Genomic DNA, 15,414 nt, shown 5'->3' on the forward strand with positions numbered 1-15,414 from the left:
CGGTGGGTCGCTCCGCCGCCGAGGAGGAGCCGCCGCCGGCCGAGCGCGCTCCGGCCCCTGCGCTCGGGAGGCGCCAAGATGGCGGCCGCCTCAGGAGGTGGGGAGCGGGAGGTGCCATGTGCTCCCCGCGGAGCGGGGGGGTGCCGCGCGCTGAGGAGAGGAGAGGCGGCGCTGGCCGCGCTCCCGGCCTGGCGCGGCCTGCGGGGGAAGCGGCCAGAGCCGCCGCGGCGCTCGGGAGGAAAACGCGGGGAGAGGAGAGCAAAGGGAGACAGCGCGGAGGACAGAGAGGCGGGACGGGCTCCTCCCCTCCGCCTTGGCCCGGAGATGGTCTCTCCCACTTGGCGTGACGTCCCCGCCCCGACCACGCCCCTCTCGCAGCGGACCAATCAGTGGCGAGGCGCCTGGAATTATGAATGGGCTGCTACACACGTCACAGGCCGGCGTTTAAAGGGCGAGCGAGGCGGGGCGCCCCGCGCGGGGACTCCGAAGCCACCGGAGAGAGCCCCGAGGGTCCCCCCATCCCGCCCGGGAGCCCCAAAGGCTGCAAATACCCGGCACAGCCCCCCGGTCCCAGCGATACCATGAGGTCCATACCATACCTTTTGATAATGACCCCCCCACACACACACAAAAAAAGCTACAAAAACACTTAAAAATAACAGTAAAGTTTCTCCTTTTTAAAATAAACCAAACCTTCCACCGCTGTACATATACACATTACTTGCAGTACAAAAATCCCAGAGAAATAGTTGCTGTATTCAGCTACACTCTGTTCATTCCTTATCCTTCGCATAAGCTTCCTTTGGCCCAAAACATTCCAATCCAAGAGCAATGAGATCCCCTCTACAGACAACGCTATGGATTGGGCTAGTGTCACCCACCAAACTTGCACCAAAGCGGGCGAATTTACTAGTTACCAATTGGCTTTTGTTCTGTCACTCACGTAGCTGCTACCAAATGCATTTAACTCACAAATGAATCTGCTCTGCTCCAGTCTTTAAGCGCTAAACAAAAATAGGTCTTTCACTCTATCATACAAAGAGCTTGGACAATTTGCCCAATGTAAAAAGCAGTTACCACCAGGCATAATCTAGTAATAACAATATACAAAAGTGATACCAGTCAAGGTGGAGAGAGCAGGAAAAGATCTGGCAATACGTTAAAAACAGAACATGAGGGCTCGCAAGTTCTCCAGCAAAGGTTTGTTTGCAAGGTCAGACTCGTTATTCACAAAGCCAGAAGAGCAGAACACGCTGTGGGCTGCAGCACAGAAATCCAGCAGCTGTCTGGGAGATGGTAACTGTTCCTCTAGCGCAGAGCGTGCAGCCAGAGGAAGGCTCTGTGCTGGACGGAGGTCTCACCTTTGGGGAACAAGTGTCCGTTTAACTCCTGCACAGAATCTGGGGAAGAGCAAGTTTCATCTCTGCATAAAGTTCTTTTCCAAGGCAGCGGGAGTTCTCTGCAGGGAGTGGATTTTGCGCTTCACTCGATCCTCTAGAGTGGAAGTAGAGGCACTCTCTAGTTTTAAGCGTCTGCGGAAAAGTGAACCAAAAAAAAAGAAGTCAGAATTTCTTTCCAAACATTACGCTATGTTTGGCAGGATTCATTAGTCCCAAATCATCTACCTACATTAAACTAAAATAGGAAGCAGTAAATTATTTCTTCTTAAAGACCACAGTGAAAAAAACCGAACAGCTTTTAGTTTAGCTTGTAACAGATTCGATGCCTTATTTAAGGTCAGCACTCAGAAATACGCTTTCGATAGCTCATCTTCCAAATATAACTAGCCGTTAATTACAAATGCATCTCTCACAGGGGACTTAGTTGCTTTCTGAGAAGCAATCGAGGGAAAAGCAGTGTGTTCCCAAGCCCAGGGCAGCTCTCCTCTGGGAAGCCAAATGCCAGAGCTTGTACAGAGCAGGGATCCTCGTGGTCGCTGCTTCCTTCTTGCTTTTACTACTTCAAGCCACTGCAGATCCTTCTCTGAACGATCTCTTCATTCCCATGGCCACCCTCAAAAAGCAGGCCAATAAACAGAGTTTGTCGGTTTTACACAGGGGAACATGCAGAAATGCCTTTTCGTAAAACATTTTGTTCAAGAAAAAGTCTATTGTGATTTTAACCACCTGTGCACAATTCTAGCTCTGGGCTGCTTCAAAATTAGAGTGTACCTCTTTCTCTGAATTATTTATATAGCCTGGAGGAGACTATGTTACAACGATTCCACAATACCCAACCCTGCCATAGGATCTCTCTCATACACGACTACATCAGGGCTCTGGAAAAACAGCCCTGCGGACACACTGGGAAAGCACTCTCCTAATTGGAGGCAGGGTTTTCTGGAAGTCCTCATGCCACTCCAATTTCTTTTGCCTGTGAGCTATTATACATGTTTAGAGAGATGCATCTAGAACTGGTCTTATTTCTTCTTTAAGACAGGCCTCAGTCACACACGCCCTTGGCACAAGGATTCCTGGCTGGCTTGCAGGACTGGAACTCTGCCATGAGCCCCTACGAGCAGGTGCTGAACAGCTCTGGTTTTAAAACACTGGGTATTTCTTTAGCATGGCACAAATAACTAGCTACCAGTTTTTGGGCTATTATCAAGGACATCACAGAAGTAGAAAGCAGCGATTTTCTAGGTAAGAACAGAACTTGGTAAAAGTAGATACGCTAGTTCCATTGCACAGCATAGTAGAGACAGATCTGTACCATGATCAAGCACTCCTGAAAAGCTGTGGCCTGTATTTCCACCAAATGAAAAAGGAGATAACGAAGACACTCACTGCAAGAACTTCCCATCTCGGGAGTCAAGTTTTTCCATCTCTCGTTCCAGCTCCTCCTCCTTTTGGTGTTTCCTGAGGTTGTTGGCCCTCTCCTCGTCCCGCCACTTGGCATTTTCCATCATTTCCTGGCGTTTACGCTCTAGTTCCTCTGGAGAGATCTTCCTATTTGCGTAGGAAAAAGCACTGTTGTGAATCAGTAGTTTGCTGGGCACCATCCCCATCTTGCTTCCTGTTCTTTAACGGGAGTTATGATCTCCAAAATTAGGAGTGTCTAACATGGCTTTTCCTTTGGTACTCAACCAGCAAAACACCTAAACACATGTCTAAAGGCTCTACTTTATTGTGCCTCTAGAAAGGGTCTGTTTTCTGCCTCTTTTCAGCCCTCTTAATTCATTGGTAAAATGATGCTGTCAAGGTCATATTTTCTTGATGACAGGGAAAGAAAACGCTTCTAATTAACAGTCTGCAGGATAAAGGCTGACTTCACATGACTGCCCCACACAGCAACACGAGACACATGGAGAAACTGCAGCCACATGAGCTGTTTGGGAAGCTGTCCAAAGTGGTGGCAATTAAGCTCAAGAGCATCAAGCCCAACACTTCAGGGCTGTCTGCCTGACTTTCCGGTGAACTGATGTATTTTAGTTACCAGAATGAAACGTGTCTCACAGATTACACCAAACTATTCCATAATCATCAGGGACAACTAGCATCCAGAAGCAGGGGGACCGGGTTTTACTCACTTGGTGTAACCCGAGGAATGCTGCCGGCGGTAGCCCTTTTTAGGGGAAGGGCTTCTAGCTTTGCTTTTCTCCTCCCGACTGCTGTAACATAAAAACACCTTCTTTTTAGAACAGAGGAACATGATGTTTTTCCCCCCTAGACTTCCCCCAGATTTTTTGCACACATTCTGAAACTGAGATCTCTACCCGGCTTCTATTCCCCCACCAGCAGCCCTTGATAAAGGTCATCCAGGGCGGCCACACTCACTGTTTATTGTGTCTAGAAGGGGATCTTGACCTCCTGCATCCAGGCTGTTCCGCACTCTTCTTGCTGCTGCGCCTCTGAGGAGAGCGCGAGCGGCTCCTGGACCTGGAGCGATCCCGGTGCTTGTGGGGGGCCCTCTCCTGGCTGGCAGCTGGAGAGCTCCGGGACTTGTGGTTCTGGTCAGTCTCTCTAACCTGGAATTTAAAAAATATCCTTAAGGAGGGACAACCTCTCAGAACTTCACAACAAGGGGAGGCCACAAAGGACAGAGCATGTGTATTTTGGTTTAAATGTCTCATCTGCTGGTTTCCTGCCCTAGTACCTGTGTCTAAAAAGGTAACTTCTGTACAACGCTCAGCAATAAGCTAATATGTCATTACAGTCAATTACATTATTTAAATAGATACACAGCTACAAGAAAAGAAACTAAACAGAATTTATCTCAAACTTGGAAACAAGAAAATTCCTACCAGGTTTCAAGACTTGGACGGCTCCAAACTGAATCTGAACTTTTCTTAAATCACATCCCCTTCATACCCCCCTTCCAGCTGGCGAAGTAGTTATTGCAGCAAGCTTCTCCAAGCCTCTGTGAGCATTTGCTACTGAAAGAGCCACCCAAAACGCAGGGACTTACTTGTAAACCATATCCTGGAATCTTGTAAGGAACAGGTTTTGAGGAAGAATTATTCATCTTCTTCTGAGATCTGAAGAAAAGATACAGTAACACTTTTGAAGCAGAAGAAATCAAAAGACAAAAGATTTTTTACCAGTTTCGGGCACAGAACACTTAGTGTTTGTTTTTTTTATTGGTATCCAATGAGCTTATAATTTAATGATTCAAAAACAAATAGGTTAAAAAAAGAAGTCAGGCCAATTAACAGCATTAGAAAGACAAGACTCAAAGAGAATTTTGGAGAGAGACATGAAAAAAAGATAACTGAAACATGAAACAAGATATTTTTTTATAACGAAGCCTTAACACGTACTTGGTTCTGTTTCGGTCCTCATCGCTGCTGGTACTTTCACTGCTGGAACTGCGACGTCGATGCTTCTTGTGCTTCTTCTTTTTCTCTTTCTTCTTCTTTTTCTCCTTTTTATCTAAACTGTTTTGAAGCTATAAAGCAAGACATCCTTTTTACTAAATCAACAATTAATCACTACCTATTAATCACTAGGGACAGAACTCAGCTCCTACTCCTAAGAGATATTAATTTGTCCTATGACCCTGCCCTTAATTCAGTGCATTCTATATTTTGACTCTGTTAGGGAGTATGGAAAAATACCTACCAACTCTTTGATTTTCTTCATTTTTACAGGATTATTCAAAACTTCTCTCCTTTTCTCCTCCTCCTTCTTTCTAAATCAGAGAGAAATAAGTTAGTTTTTAAAAAATAGAAGATATGATCATAGTTTCACAGAAGATACCTGTGAAGTGCCAGAAAAAGGCAACTCCTTCTGAAATTCAGCAGTGTTCCCAGCAACATAGATCTGTTTAAGATCAAGTCTTTTTTATTCCTACCTAAGAGTCCAACTAATAGAGCAAATTTTATATATATATATACACACACACAAAAATATATATATTTATTTGTTACAATCCATCTGGCTACAAAACTGCTAAATGCCTGAACTCTCATAGCAGATAAGGTATATTCACATACACATCAGAGGATGATCTAAATTTGTAGAGATAAAACCAGGGTGTAATGCCTTTGCATTTTTATGTCCTTATCAACTTGAGGTCTATATCACCATTATCAGCACTCGCAAATCACATCTTCAGTATGAATTTAGGTTAGCAAAACCATCCAAAGCAGCTAACTGACCAAGTAGATTATTTGATATTATATTGCTGGGTCTAAATGCGTTATCAACTCAACAGTTTGTACCTTATCATGAAAAGTGGATCCTCCCGGATTTTGTTTGCCATGTCCAGGACAGAGTTTGCCCCTGTCTTGGCAAAAATGGAGCCTGGGAGAAGGCCGGTCTCGCTGGAACAGCCTGCGTCCTTGTCCTCTGCCTTCTCGAAGATGAATTTATCCACGGGGCGGCCCAGGAGGTACTCGTCCCTGTTCACCATGCCGCCAGGGCCCTGGTACATCCATTCCAACTTCTCTTCTCTTTTTCTGTTACAAACAAGACCCTTTTATTTGCTACCACAAAGCTCTAAAAGTTGCACTTTAAGGCCCTGCTGCACAAAGATGAGTGGAAACATTTTCACGCCAAAGACATTAAACTCCTGACCCCTGGCAGAAGGGCTTTATTTTTCTTTAGATACAAAGTTATGTGTAAGACACACCACCAGGTAATTAACCGAATGAAACAAGAAGAGGGGCTAAATTATGAGCCTCGTCTACCCTCGTTTCTTCAAAAACAGGCACAGCATAACAGGACAAGCGGGCTGATTACAGCTTACAGCCTGTTGCTAGCAGGGCCTGATGGTTTGGATGCAGCTCCAGGAGTTACAGAGGATTTCCAGGGGCCGCAACGGCCGGTGACGGGGGCCCGCGGCCACCAGCTCACCTGACGGTGCCCATGTCCTCCGCGTAGCGCTGCATCTCCTCGCGGGCCCGCTCCTCCTGCAGCTCCCGCTGCAGCTCCTCAATCTTCTTCCTCTCGGCCTCATGTTTCTGCTCCGCTTTCCAGACCTTCTCCACATTGCGCAGGGTCTGCGGGTGCCAGCTCTTCTTGAGGTTCTGCGGAAGGGAGCACGCAGGGACACAGTCACGGACACGGTCACCACCGAACGGCCGCCCTCACCTCGCTGCCCGCGGGGGGATCTCGCCGGTAGCACAAGGCGGTGGCGAAGGCCCCGCTTAGAACTGGGATCTCCCTCAGTGTTTGGGGTCTGTTCGAAGCGCGATAGGGCCTGGAAATGCCGGTAAACGGGGCCAGGCCGCAGGCCCCGGGCGCCTCGGCCCCCTCGCCGGAGCGCAGGGCGGTCCCGGAGGCCCCCAGTGCCCGGGGGGGAGGGGAGGTCCCGGTCCCCTCCTCACCAGGTCGCCTCCCCCCATGGCGGCGCTCGGGCCGGCGCTTCCCTCTCCGCTACCGGGCCGACCTCTGCGTCAGCGGGGCGCGCCGCCGCGCCCTGACGTCACTTCCGCAGGGGGCGGGGGACGCGGGAAGATGGCGGGAAGATGGCGGCGGCGCCGCGGCGGAGGGGGCGCGCGGGCCCCGCGGCCGTTAAAAGGCAAAAAAGAGAAGGAGAAAAAAAAAAAAAAAAGAGAGAGCGATTGACGCGACAAAATGGAGAACGGAGGTCGCACGGCCAGGACTCGGCCGGGATGTAAGTGGGGCTGCAGCCGCGGCTTGAGCCCTTCCCTCGCCCACCGCAGCCGCCTGTATCCCCGATTAGAGCACGGATTTGGGCGCCCTTTAAGACAAAAAAAAAAAAAATCTTCCGCCATCACCACAAAAATTCTTTTTCGGACCAGCAGCTTCAACAGCCCCTGCTGCCCCGTCCCACAGGAAAGGGAGGATCGGGCACCTGGGCACCGTGGTGGCTGCTGAGGGGTTTGGGTCCCGCCTGGCTCAGCTGAAAAAAGGCGATGCCTCCGAAACAGGAGCCACAGGGTGATCTTCCCACGCAGGGGGTCCCTGGCTTGCTGGGTGATTATCCACGCTCTTCTGCTGAGTTTGCAAGGTGGTTGGCTGGTTCATTCTTATCTTAAAGTCCCTTTTGTTTTGGTGCCACCTGCAATTGAGGCAAAACTTCAAAGTCATGTATCTAATTAGGATCATAGAAGGAATCTTACAGAAGCACCAAGGAGTAGAGTTACTTTAGTATCTGAGGTTATTCAGATAGGGGATAAATTCAAGTTTCAGTAGTTCCATTTCAAACACCCTTCTAGGGCGCTGCCCCAGAAGACACCAGAGTCCTAGAGCCACAACCAGGTGGCACCTCACAGGGGGGACCCCTTTGAGGGGTATTAGGATGAGCTGCTTTTACAGCGTGGGGCTGGGTTTGAACTGGGGACCTGCTGCTTCCCAGGCAGGCGCTTTTGCCCCTGAGCCACGTCCTGCCGCGGAGGAGCTGCGGGGGGTCCCCCTGGGGTGGGGGACGTGGCGCAGGGGGCTCCGTGTCCGACTGTAGCCCTGAAGGTCGGCGGTTCAAATCCAGGCAGCTGCAGGTGGCAACATCTGTCCTTATCTGTGATCAAGAACCCACAAAACCTTTGAGGTTAAAGGGGCCTCTTAGAGATCATCTACGCGCCCCCCCAGGAACACCAGAGCACTTGGCACACGGTCAAATCCAGGTGCATTTTGAAGACCTTCCTGGTTTGATGCCAGAGCTTCCTTTCCATCATTTCAGGAAGGATCATTCATCACAGGAGTCATTTCAGGAAGGATCTCATTTTCCAGTTAGAAAAAAAAAATCCCAACTAATTATTTGCAGCTTAAATTGACAATTATTCCCACAGGAGAAACTAGACAACCTGGTATGACCGTTCTAGCAGTTTATTTTGATGCATGCATGTTGTTATAAACATGTGGAGTAAAAATACTAAAGTTTGATTTCATGTTTGGCAAAAGAACATCAAGTAATCTCTAAAACTGAACAAATAAGACAACCTTTGCTCTGTATTTCCTCTTTTCGTGAAGAAATTTTAGGAAAGAAGGTAGAAAAAGAGGGGGCACCCGGATTTGAACCGGGGACCTCTTGATCTGCAGTCAAATGCTCTACCACTGAGCTATGCCCCCGTGGCTTTAGTGTGGTACAAGCAGCTGTGAAAACAATATATATTTAGGCAAATTTTATGTCCTCTGGTTGGATTATTTCTTTTGGCATGTTAGTACTCACATGTTAGTAGAGAATATAACTGCAGATAATCAACATTGTATCTGCACATATTCCTCCAATGTAGTTACTCACACAATCTAGACCCCCTGCCGTTCCCTAGTGATAAATATTCTATTATTATGGCCAAACCATTAATATTTCTTAGTGACATGGACACTGATTTTGACAGCAAATGTTTGGGCAAGGCTCAGTATCTTTAATAGTGGAGTTCACATACCAGTGCTGTTTGCAAACCACAAGTTCAGTATGTCTAAAAATAAAGGAAGGCCCTTGGATTTTTCCCCAAAAAGCAGGACACAGGGGGCACCTGGACTTGAACCAGGGACCTCTTGATCTGCAGTCAAATGCTCTACCACTGAGCTATACCCCCTTGCTGGGGCACATAAACAAGCAAACAAAACAACATTTAAAAATAAATTATTCCCCAGGCATCTCCCTTCTATAGGAAACAAGGGAATCCCGTGAGGGGAAGGTTGTTCACAAGCCTGAGTGCAAGAGGGACCAGTACATGGAAAGTCCATAGAGTCCAGAAAATGAGACCAAATCTGCCCCTTTTTAAAAGTAATTCTCCTGATTAAGAAAGGATCTTGGCCAGGTCCTTTTCCATCTATGTCAGTGTTTCCTCTTGCAACTGCGGTTTGTTTTTGTTCGATGAGGCCAAGTTATTTGACATAGCACCAAGTTATTTGACATAGCACCAAGTTATTTGACATAGCACCAAGTTATTTGACATAGCACCAAGTTATTTGACATAGCACCAAGTTATTTGACATAGCACCAAGTTATTTGACATAGCACCAAGTTATTTGACATAGCACCAAGTTATTTGATGTAGCTCCTGCCTCCCGCTCTCTGTTCGGAATCCTGCCCGGGATGTGTGAAGTTTTCCTCTAAGGCACCAATAGTCGAGCAGGAGCCGAGGTGACCTCCGAGGTGCTAGTGAGAAACTGCCTGTTGGGTTTAGTCCAACAAGACAAATATATTTATTGGGGGAAAACATTTTTTTAGCCTCTGAAAAATAAAAAGTTTCGATCTCTGCTTGCTAGGAATGCTGTGAACATGGAAAAATTACGGAAAAAACAGTACATTTGGAGGGGGCACCCGGATTTGAACCGGGGACCTCTTGATCTGCAGTCAAATGCTCTACCACTGAGCTATACCCCCAGTTGTAGTGCAGTTCCCCGTACAAATCATTTAATTATTAACTAATATTTACAGCAACTATTTGAAAATCACCTCTGGGACCGAGTGTTTCTTACAAAATGCTCATATTCCTGTTCACAACCTCTCATACATTAATCCACTTCTGTTAACAATCCGCTTTTTTCTAGACGCTGTGTGATCAAAGAGGCCATACCCTACAGGCAGGTTTTATGGGAGGGAAAATATTTAAATAAATAAAAAGACCCTCCAAAACTACTTTTCCTGAGAAAAAGAGGGAAAAGGGGAGGGGGCACCCAGATTTGAACCGGGGACCTCTTGATCTGCAGTCAAATGCTCTACCCCTGAGCTATACCCCCAGCTGGGCAGGAGCTGCAGGTAGGGCCAGTTCCCGGGAATGACGCTCTCCCGGAGCCACATTCCGCTGCCTTTGCTCCCTGCACCTGCAGCAGTTTCTCTCGCAGAGAATATCCTCCTAATTATCCTTCATTTCATAAAAGCCCTCAGGCCTCTTGCCCCGTATCGAGGTTACGGAGCCCAAGCTAAGGAATTTCCTGAAGGAATTCTGGTAAAAGGAAATAAATGGTTCAGATGCAGCGGCCAGCAAAGCTGGCACTTGGCGAGGCCTGTGTTTGGTCTTGGGGTGTGCCCTGCGTGGGAGGGCACAGGAGCCACACGGTCATACCCAGCAGAAGCAGGGCCTGCCCCTGCCCCTATGCAGGGGCAGGAAAAGCAGCACCTGAAACCCCTCATGCCCCACCAGGCTGGAGGAGAAACAGCAGGGCCCAGCATAGGGCTCGTATCCAGGCCACCCATCTTAGGGTGCTCCAAGTGCTGCAGGGGCTGTTAAAGCTCATCCAAGGCCCGATGCACTTGGGAGCTCCCCAGAGAATAAATGAAATTAGCTCCCTGCCTAAGCACAGGGAAACATCAAATCTCCCAACCTATTTCTAGAGCAGGTGGTAGAGCAGGAGCCCAGTACTGCATCAGCAGATCACAATCCAGAACTGAGCACAAGCTGTTAAAATAGAATGAGGGAGAACGCTTGTTTTAGTGTTCATTTCTTACTCAGAAGCTGTTACCTCCAAATCTCTCCAGGGCCTGAGGAACAGCTCCGTCATCATCGTGGGTTGAAAAGATGGGTCACTTCTCCACAAGCGGATGACTTCAGCTGGAGGTTTGGAGCATTGCGGCACCCACTGCCTCCTTTAGAAGGTTCAGATCTGCTAGGAAGAAGCCACAACTGCTAAACTGCTCCAGGAAGGGGCCTATGGAGAAGAGCTGCTCTCGGTTCATGCAAGTCCTTCCTCATATCCCCCCTCCCAGCTGCTGCAAGGGCACAGCTCAGCTGTGGCCAATTTAGGCAGCTGAGAAACAGCTTTTAGGCCACAGCATTTTGCAGTCATCCTGGTTATGTCAGAGAGCTGTTTAGGAAAAAAATCCCATTTTTTTGGTGTTTGACCTCAGATAACTCCCCTGGAAGAGCCACAGGAAGGACACATTCCTGCACCTGCCCTGGTCCCTGGGAGCAGGCGGGGGCACAGACAGCAGGAGAGGCCACGGAGGGCACAGCAGAGCCTGGGGACAGTCCCTGCCAGCCACTCTGCTCTCCAGGTAGCCACCTCAGTGGCCACCTGGCTGGGAGAGGAGCCCTGACCCACCTCCTGCTAGGAGCACAACTGTCCTTTATCAGCAGTATCACAAATGGGCTAAAATCCCTGCTGGAATGTTGGTGGAAAAATGAGCTGCTGAGCAGCTTATATCCCGATACCTCCCTGGTTCTGCTTTAGCTAGAAAGGAATGAGAGCAACAGCAGGAAAAGCATCAGCAACTTTACACAACACAGGAGGTTTTTGCAACATTCAGGGTAAACCTACCTTGCAACTCTGATCTTGAAGCTTTCCAGCTGGTCTTGAAAACTCCCATCTCCCTTCTGTGCTTGCAATTAGCATCACTGACCTGGGCCTTGTTTCACTACTGATTGAGGTTGAGGCATGTAATGAAGCCACCACCTGAGCAAACAGCAGTGGGCTTGCTGTGTCCTTGCAAGTCTGGAGCAAGGTCCAAAAGAAGCAGTCCTTAGAGCCTAGCGACCAGAACGACAACAGCTCATGGTATATTCAGTTTTAGGCCACACTTTTCCCACCCAAAATGCTATGTCCAAGTAATTAAATCACTCTTCCTGGGACGGGAGGAAAATAAAAAATAATTCAAGTTTACAGATCTGTAATTTAACAAATCCCATACAAAGGAATTTCCTAGAAGATGTTCCATAGACAGTTCCCAGTTTCCATCCTTGCGCATCCAAGTTGGATCAATTTGTACCAGTGCAACCCCCTTCCCAATGCAATTTTTCCAGGATATAGAACATGTCCCAGAAATGACTAATCACTACATAGAAACTCCAGCCTCGTTTTCCTGCTGAAATATACACCCATGCATAAAGTTCTTTAGCAGAATTCACCAGAACTGGAGAATCTCCCTCACTGTAGCATTCAGTCCTTTGCCTTAAGCTTAAAAATGGCAAGACAGACACTACGTATTTGACATGAGCACTTTTATTTTATCTCTACAAAGAAGAGCACGGTTATGCGATGCTTCCTGCGTTGGACGCTATCCTGGGCCACAGATCTGCACATTCCTTAGCCACGGGGCCTGTGATCGCAGAACCTGGGGAATTAAAAAAGCAGAGAACACGTTAGAGAGCTGAGCAAGTGAGCAGTGGTGTGAAGTAATATTTAGTACAAGCAGATCAGCCTGATGGTGCTCCTGGACATAAGTCACCAAGTCCATCTGTGCAGGAGAGTGGAGCTCTCGATGCAAAAAGCCAACGCGCTCCTGCTCATCCCACCTTGGCCCACTTCAACAGGGGTCTTCTCCATACCTTTCATTTCTCCTTTATTATTTACTATCACTCCTGCGTTGTCCTCAAAATAGAGGAACACGCCGTCTTTTCTTCTGTACGATTTTCGCTGCCGAATCACGACCGCCGGGTGCACTGGAAAGGAAACAAGCGGCTCAGGACCCCAACTGTCCTGCTAAGCCCAGGCCAGGAACAGAAGCCCCCGAGGAAACGCTCTGCTCCCAACTCCATGTGTTTTTCTGCACACGCAGGACTTCAAATCACGCACGGCACCTCAGCTGGGTTTAGGGAAAGCTGCAATTTGGACACAGTGCATAACCCAAAGACACAGCACTTCAGCTACTCCGACATTTGCATGATTCAGTGTTTTCCCAGCTTCCCACTTCAATTTCTGAGCGTAAGGCCTGCTCACAGGCAGTATTGAGCAGAGACCCCCTTCCGCCCGCGCGCCAAGGCGCAATGTCACCCCACTGATTGAAATGAACAGCACAGGCTGCCACTTCACCCAAAAGCGGCGTCTTTGCTGTGCCCTTCCACGACAACTCCCTGAGCCACTGAACGCAGACCCAGCAAGTGCTTTTCAGAAGGGCGGAGCAGCCCCCGGACTCATCCGACCCCTCTCCACGAGTTGATCCGCGCTTCCCCGTGCTCCCTCCGCGCTCACCCTTCTTCCGCAGCTCGGGCTTGCCCTTCTTCACCGTGGCCATGACCATGTCGCCCACGCCGGCGGCCGGCAGCCTGTTGAGGCGCCCCTTGATGCCCTTCACGGAGATGATGTAGAGGTTCTTGGCGCCTGCGAGGGAAGCCACCGTGTCAGCCCAGCTGTCCCCACAGCAGCTCCCGCCACAGGGACTTCTTTTTGTCGTGACACCGATCGGAGCCCAACAGCACAGGCTGCCACTTCCCCCAGGAGCGACCCCGTTGCTTTACCCTCCCACCAGGCCACCAACACGGGCTCGGCAAGTGCTTTTCAGAAGGAAAAATGATTTTAACGTCACAGCTGCATTAAACTGCTGCAGAACACAGGAAAAATCCACGGCGTTGCCAAAGAGCCAGCGGTTCTCCGCGTTATCCTGCTCCCCCTCGAACGTGGTGGTTTTGGGGCTCAGTTCTGCCCCGCCGGACCCCCGCTCTTAACCCGAACCCCCCGGAGAGGCGGCGCGGCGCTCACCTGTGTTATCCGCGCAGTTGATCACGGCTCCCACCGGGAGACCGAGGGAGATGCGGAATTTCGCCCCGGAGGAGCCGCCGCGTCCTGCCGGGTAGCGGGAAACCCAACGTGAGCGGGGAGGCGCGGGGGGAAATCACGGGAGAGGCGACAACGCGCGCGCGGCGGGGCCCTCCCGTCCCGGCGGGGCCCCGCGGCCGCCCCCCGCGGACCCTCCGGCTCGAGCCGCCCCCTAGAGCCCACGGGCCCCCGTGGCAGCCGCCCCGGGCCGGTCCCGGGCGGAGGGGCCCAGATGGCCGCGGATCCGCCGCCATCACCCACCCCCGCTCACCGCGCTTCGACATGTCGGCGCCGGAAGAGACAGCGGCGCGCGGCGCACGCCGGGAAGGGAGGCCGCCGCGACGCCCCGCCCACACCACGTGACCGCGGTGGGCTGGGGGCGGCGTCACGTGGCAGCGCGGGGTTCCCCCCCCCCCCACGCCGCGCGTGGGCCCTCGCGGACCCCACGGAGCCACCGGCAGCCCCAGACCCCCCACACACCGCGACGGGTCCCCAGGTACCGGGCGGCCGAGGCGTCGGGAGGATTTGGTTCAAGAAACAATTTTTGTTGTTGTTTCTGAGCTTTGGTTTTTTATTTATTATTTTAGTCAGAGGATGGAAAAAGAGGAGCAAAAATTAAAAGAAGGAAGAAAAATAAAAAAGGGGGCACCCGGATTTGAACCGGGGACCTCTTGATCTGCAGTCAAATGCTCTACCACTGAGCTATACCCCCACCTGCCAAAGTTGGTGCTCGAGGCTGCTTACACAGCACTGCCGCCCAGCTCGGAACGACTCCAAAATCCCTTTTTTTTGCTTGTTTTTCCAGAGCACTTTCCCCGGTGTCACCTTTTAATCCTTCTCCAGGTTTGCAGCGCTGTGTCCGGGTGATTAGGAGGGAGCACCCGGCTCGTTTGAAGCTGAGAGGGGCCCGGAGAGGCGGGCGGCTGTTGCCGGGGCTGCAGAGCGCGGCGCAGGCGGCTCCCCGGGGGAAGCGGCGGCCGCTGCCGCAGCGGGATCCCATGAACCGGTTTGGAAACGGCGGGAGGAGTGTTAAGAGCCCCGCTAAAACGCGTGAGGAAAAGGAGAGGGACTCCCCGGTGCTGCTGCTGCGGGGCCGTGGGCTGCTCTTCGGTAACATGCTCGAGGAAGGGAGGACTTGGCGGGGAGTTAAAGTACAGGTCCCTCCCTAATTGCGATTTAATTAACGGTAATATAGCGACCTGCACTGAAAACAGGACCCCACCCAGAGTGTGAGGCCCGTGGGGTCCCCTTTTGTCCCCACGATGCTCCTGGGAGAGTCTGGGCTGGGTGCACCGGGAGCTTCCATAAAATCCTGCTGGAAAAGGGGCCGCATTTAAACCTCAGTGGGAATTTCGCTTGGAACCCTCCGGCTCGCTGCTGAGCCCGTGGGGCTTGAAAGAGGGAAAAAAAAGGGGGAAAAAAGACAAAAGCTCGAACCAAGGGGGCACCCGGATTTGAACCGGGGACCTCTTGATCTGCAGTCAAATGCTCTACCACTGAGCTATACCCCCACGCGGGCCGCGGCCGGCGCGCGCGCCCTTAGCCCCGCGCCCCCACGCGGGCGTGCGTGGAGGGAGCTGCCGCGTGC

General features: G+C 50.6%; 3 protein-coding genes and 7 non-coding genes across 10 annotated transcripts in view; 1 reads left to right on the plus strand and 9 right to left on the minus strand.

The window, feature by feature from the left end:
* Positions 1-15,414, plus strand: part of PSMB3 (proteasome 20S subunit beta 3) — a 226,566-nt gene that overhangs the window by 24,494 nt on the left and 186,658 nt on the right. The window lies entirely within an intron of this gene.
* On the minus strand, positions 657-6,856 carry CWC25 (CWC25 spliceosome associated protein). Its single transcript, XM_088536280.1, has 10 exons — positions 6,770-6,856; positions 6,297-6,469; positions 5,663-5,899; positions 5,061-5,130; positions 4,760-4,887; positions 4,408-4,477; positions 3,777-3,967; positions 3,530-3,610; positions 2,787-2,948; positions 657-1,532 (listed from the first exon to the last, which is right to left on the minus strand). Exons 1-10 carry the CDS (start codon positions 6,785-6,787, stop codon positions 1,418-1,420), a joined length of 1,245 nt encoding a protein of 414 aa, XP_088392406.1. The 5' UTR covers positions 6,788-6,856; the 3' UTR covers positions 657-1,417.
* On the minus strand, positions 8,403-8,474 carry TRNAC-GCA (transfer RNA cysteine (anticodon GCA)). Its single transcript has one exon. It is a non-coding gene; the product is annotated as a tRNA-Cys (tRNA).
* On the minus strand, positions 8,873-8,944 carry TRNAC-GCA (transfer RNA cysteine (anticodon GCA)). Its single transcript has one exon. It is a non-coding gene; the product is annotated as a tRNA-Cys (tRNA).
* Positions 9,667-9,738, minus strand: TRNAC-GCA (transfer RNA cysteine (anticodon GCA)). The gene has a single exon. It is a non-coding gene; the product is annotated as a tRNA-Cys (tRNA).
* TRNAC-GCA (transfer RNA cysteine (anticodon GCA)) lies at positions 10,023-10,094 on the minus strand. Its single transcript has one exon. It is a non-coding gene; the product is annotated as a tRNA-Cys (tRNA).
* On the minus strand, positions 12,276-13,877 carry RPL23 (ribosomal protein L23). The gene is made up of 4 exons (XM_010215065.2): positions 13,770-13,877; positions 13,263-13,391; positions 12,620-12,733; positions 12,276-12,405 (listed from the first exon to the last, which is right to left on the minus strand). Exons 2-4 carry the CDS (start codon positions 13,309-13,311, stop codon positions 12,323-12,325), a joined length of 246 nt encoding a protein of 81 aa, XP_010213367.2. The 5' UTR covers positions 13,312-13,391; positions 13,770-13,877; the 3' UTR covers positions 12,276-12,322.
* Positions 13,056-13,188, minus strand: LOC148592001 (small nucleolar RNA SNORA21). The gene has a single exon (XR_015913979.1). It is a non-coding gene; the product is annotated as a small nucleolar RNA SNORA21 (small nucleolar RNA).
* Positions 14,467-14,538, minus strand: TRNAC-GCA (transfer RNA cysteine (anticodon GCA)). The gene has a single exon. It is a non-coding gene; the product is annotated as a tRNA-Cys (tRNA).
* Positions 15,266-15,337, minus strand: TRNAC-GCA (transfer RNA cysteine (anticodon GCA)). Its single transcript has one exon. It is a non-coding gene; the product is annotated as a tRNA-Cys (tRNA).

The sequence above is a fragment of the Tinamus guttatus genome, unplaced genomic scaffold, assembly GCF_059628265.1.
Source record: "Tinamus guttatus ecotype Peru unplaced genomic scaffold, ASM5962826v1 Tinamus_guttatus_pri_ptg000655l, whole genome shotgun sequence".
Classification (NCBI taxonomy): Eukaryota; Metazoa; Chordata; class Aves; order Tinamiformes; family Tinamidae; genus Tinamus; species Tinamus guttatus.

Bases quoted from the DNA above. Each gene is read 5' to 3' on its own strand.
- CWC25 (XM_088536280.1), bottom strand. The intron at 5,900-6,296 runs GTGAGCTGGTGG...TGTTTGTAACAG, and splicing joins GAGGACATGGGCACCGTCAG to AAAAAGAGAAGAGAAGTTGG. The intron at 4,888-5,060 runs GTAGGTATTTTT...CTTGCTTTATAG, and splicing joins TGAAGAAAATCAAAGAGTTG to CTTCAAAACAGTTTAGATAA.
- RPL23 (XM_010215065.2), bottom strand. From the start codon at position 13,311: ATGGTCATGGCCACGGTGAAGAAGGGCAAGCCCGAGCTGCGGAAGAAG. The intron at 12,734-13,262 runs GTGAGCGCGGAG...TTTCCTTTCCAG, and splicing joins GCCCGAGCTGCGGAAGAAGG to TGCACCCGGCGGTCGTGATT. The intron at 12,406-12,619 runs GTATGGAGAAGA...TTAATTCCCCAG, and splicing joins TAATAAAGGAGAAATGAAAG to GTTCTGCGATCACAGGCCCC.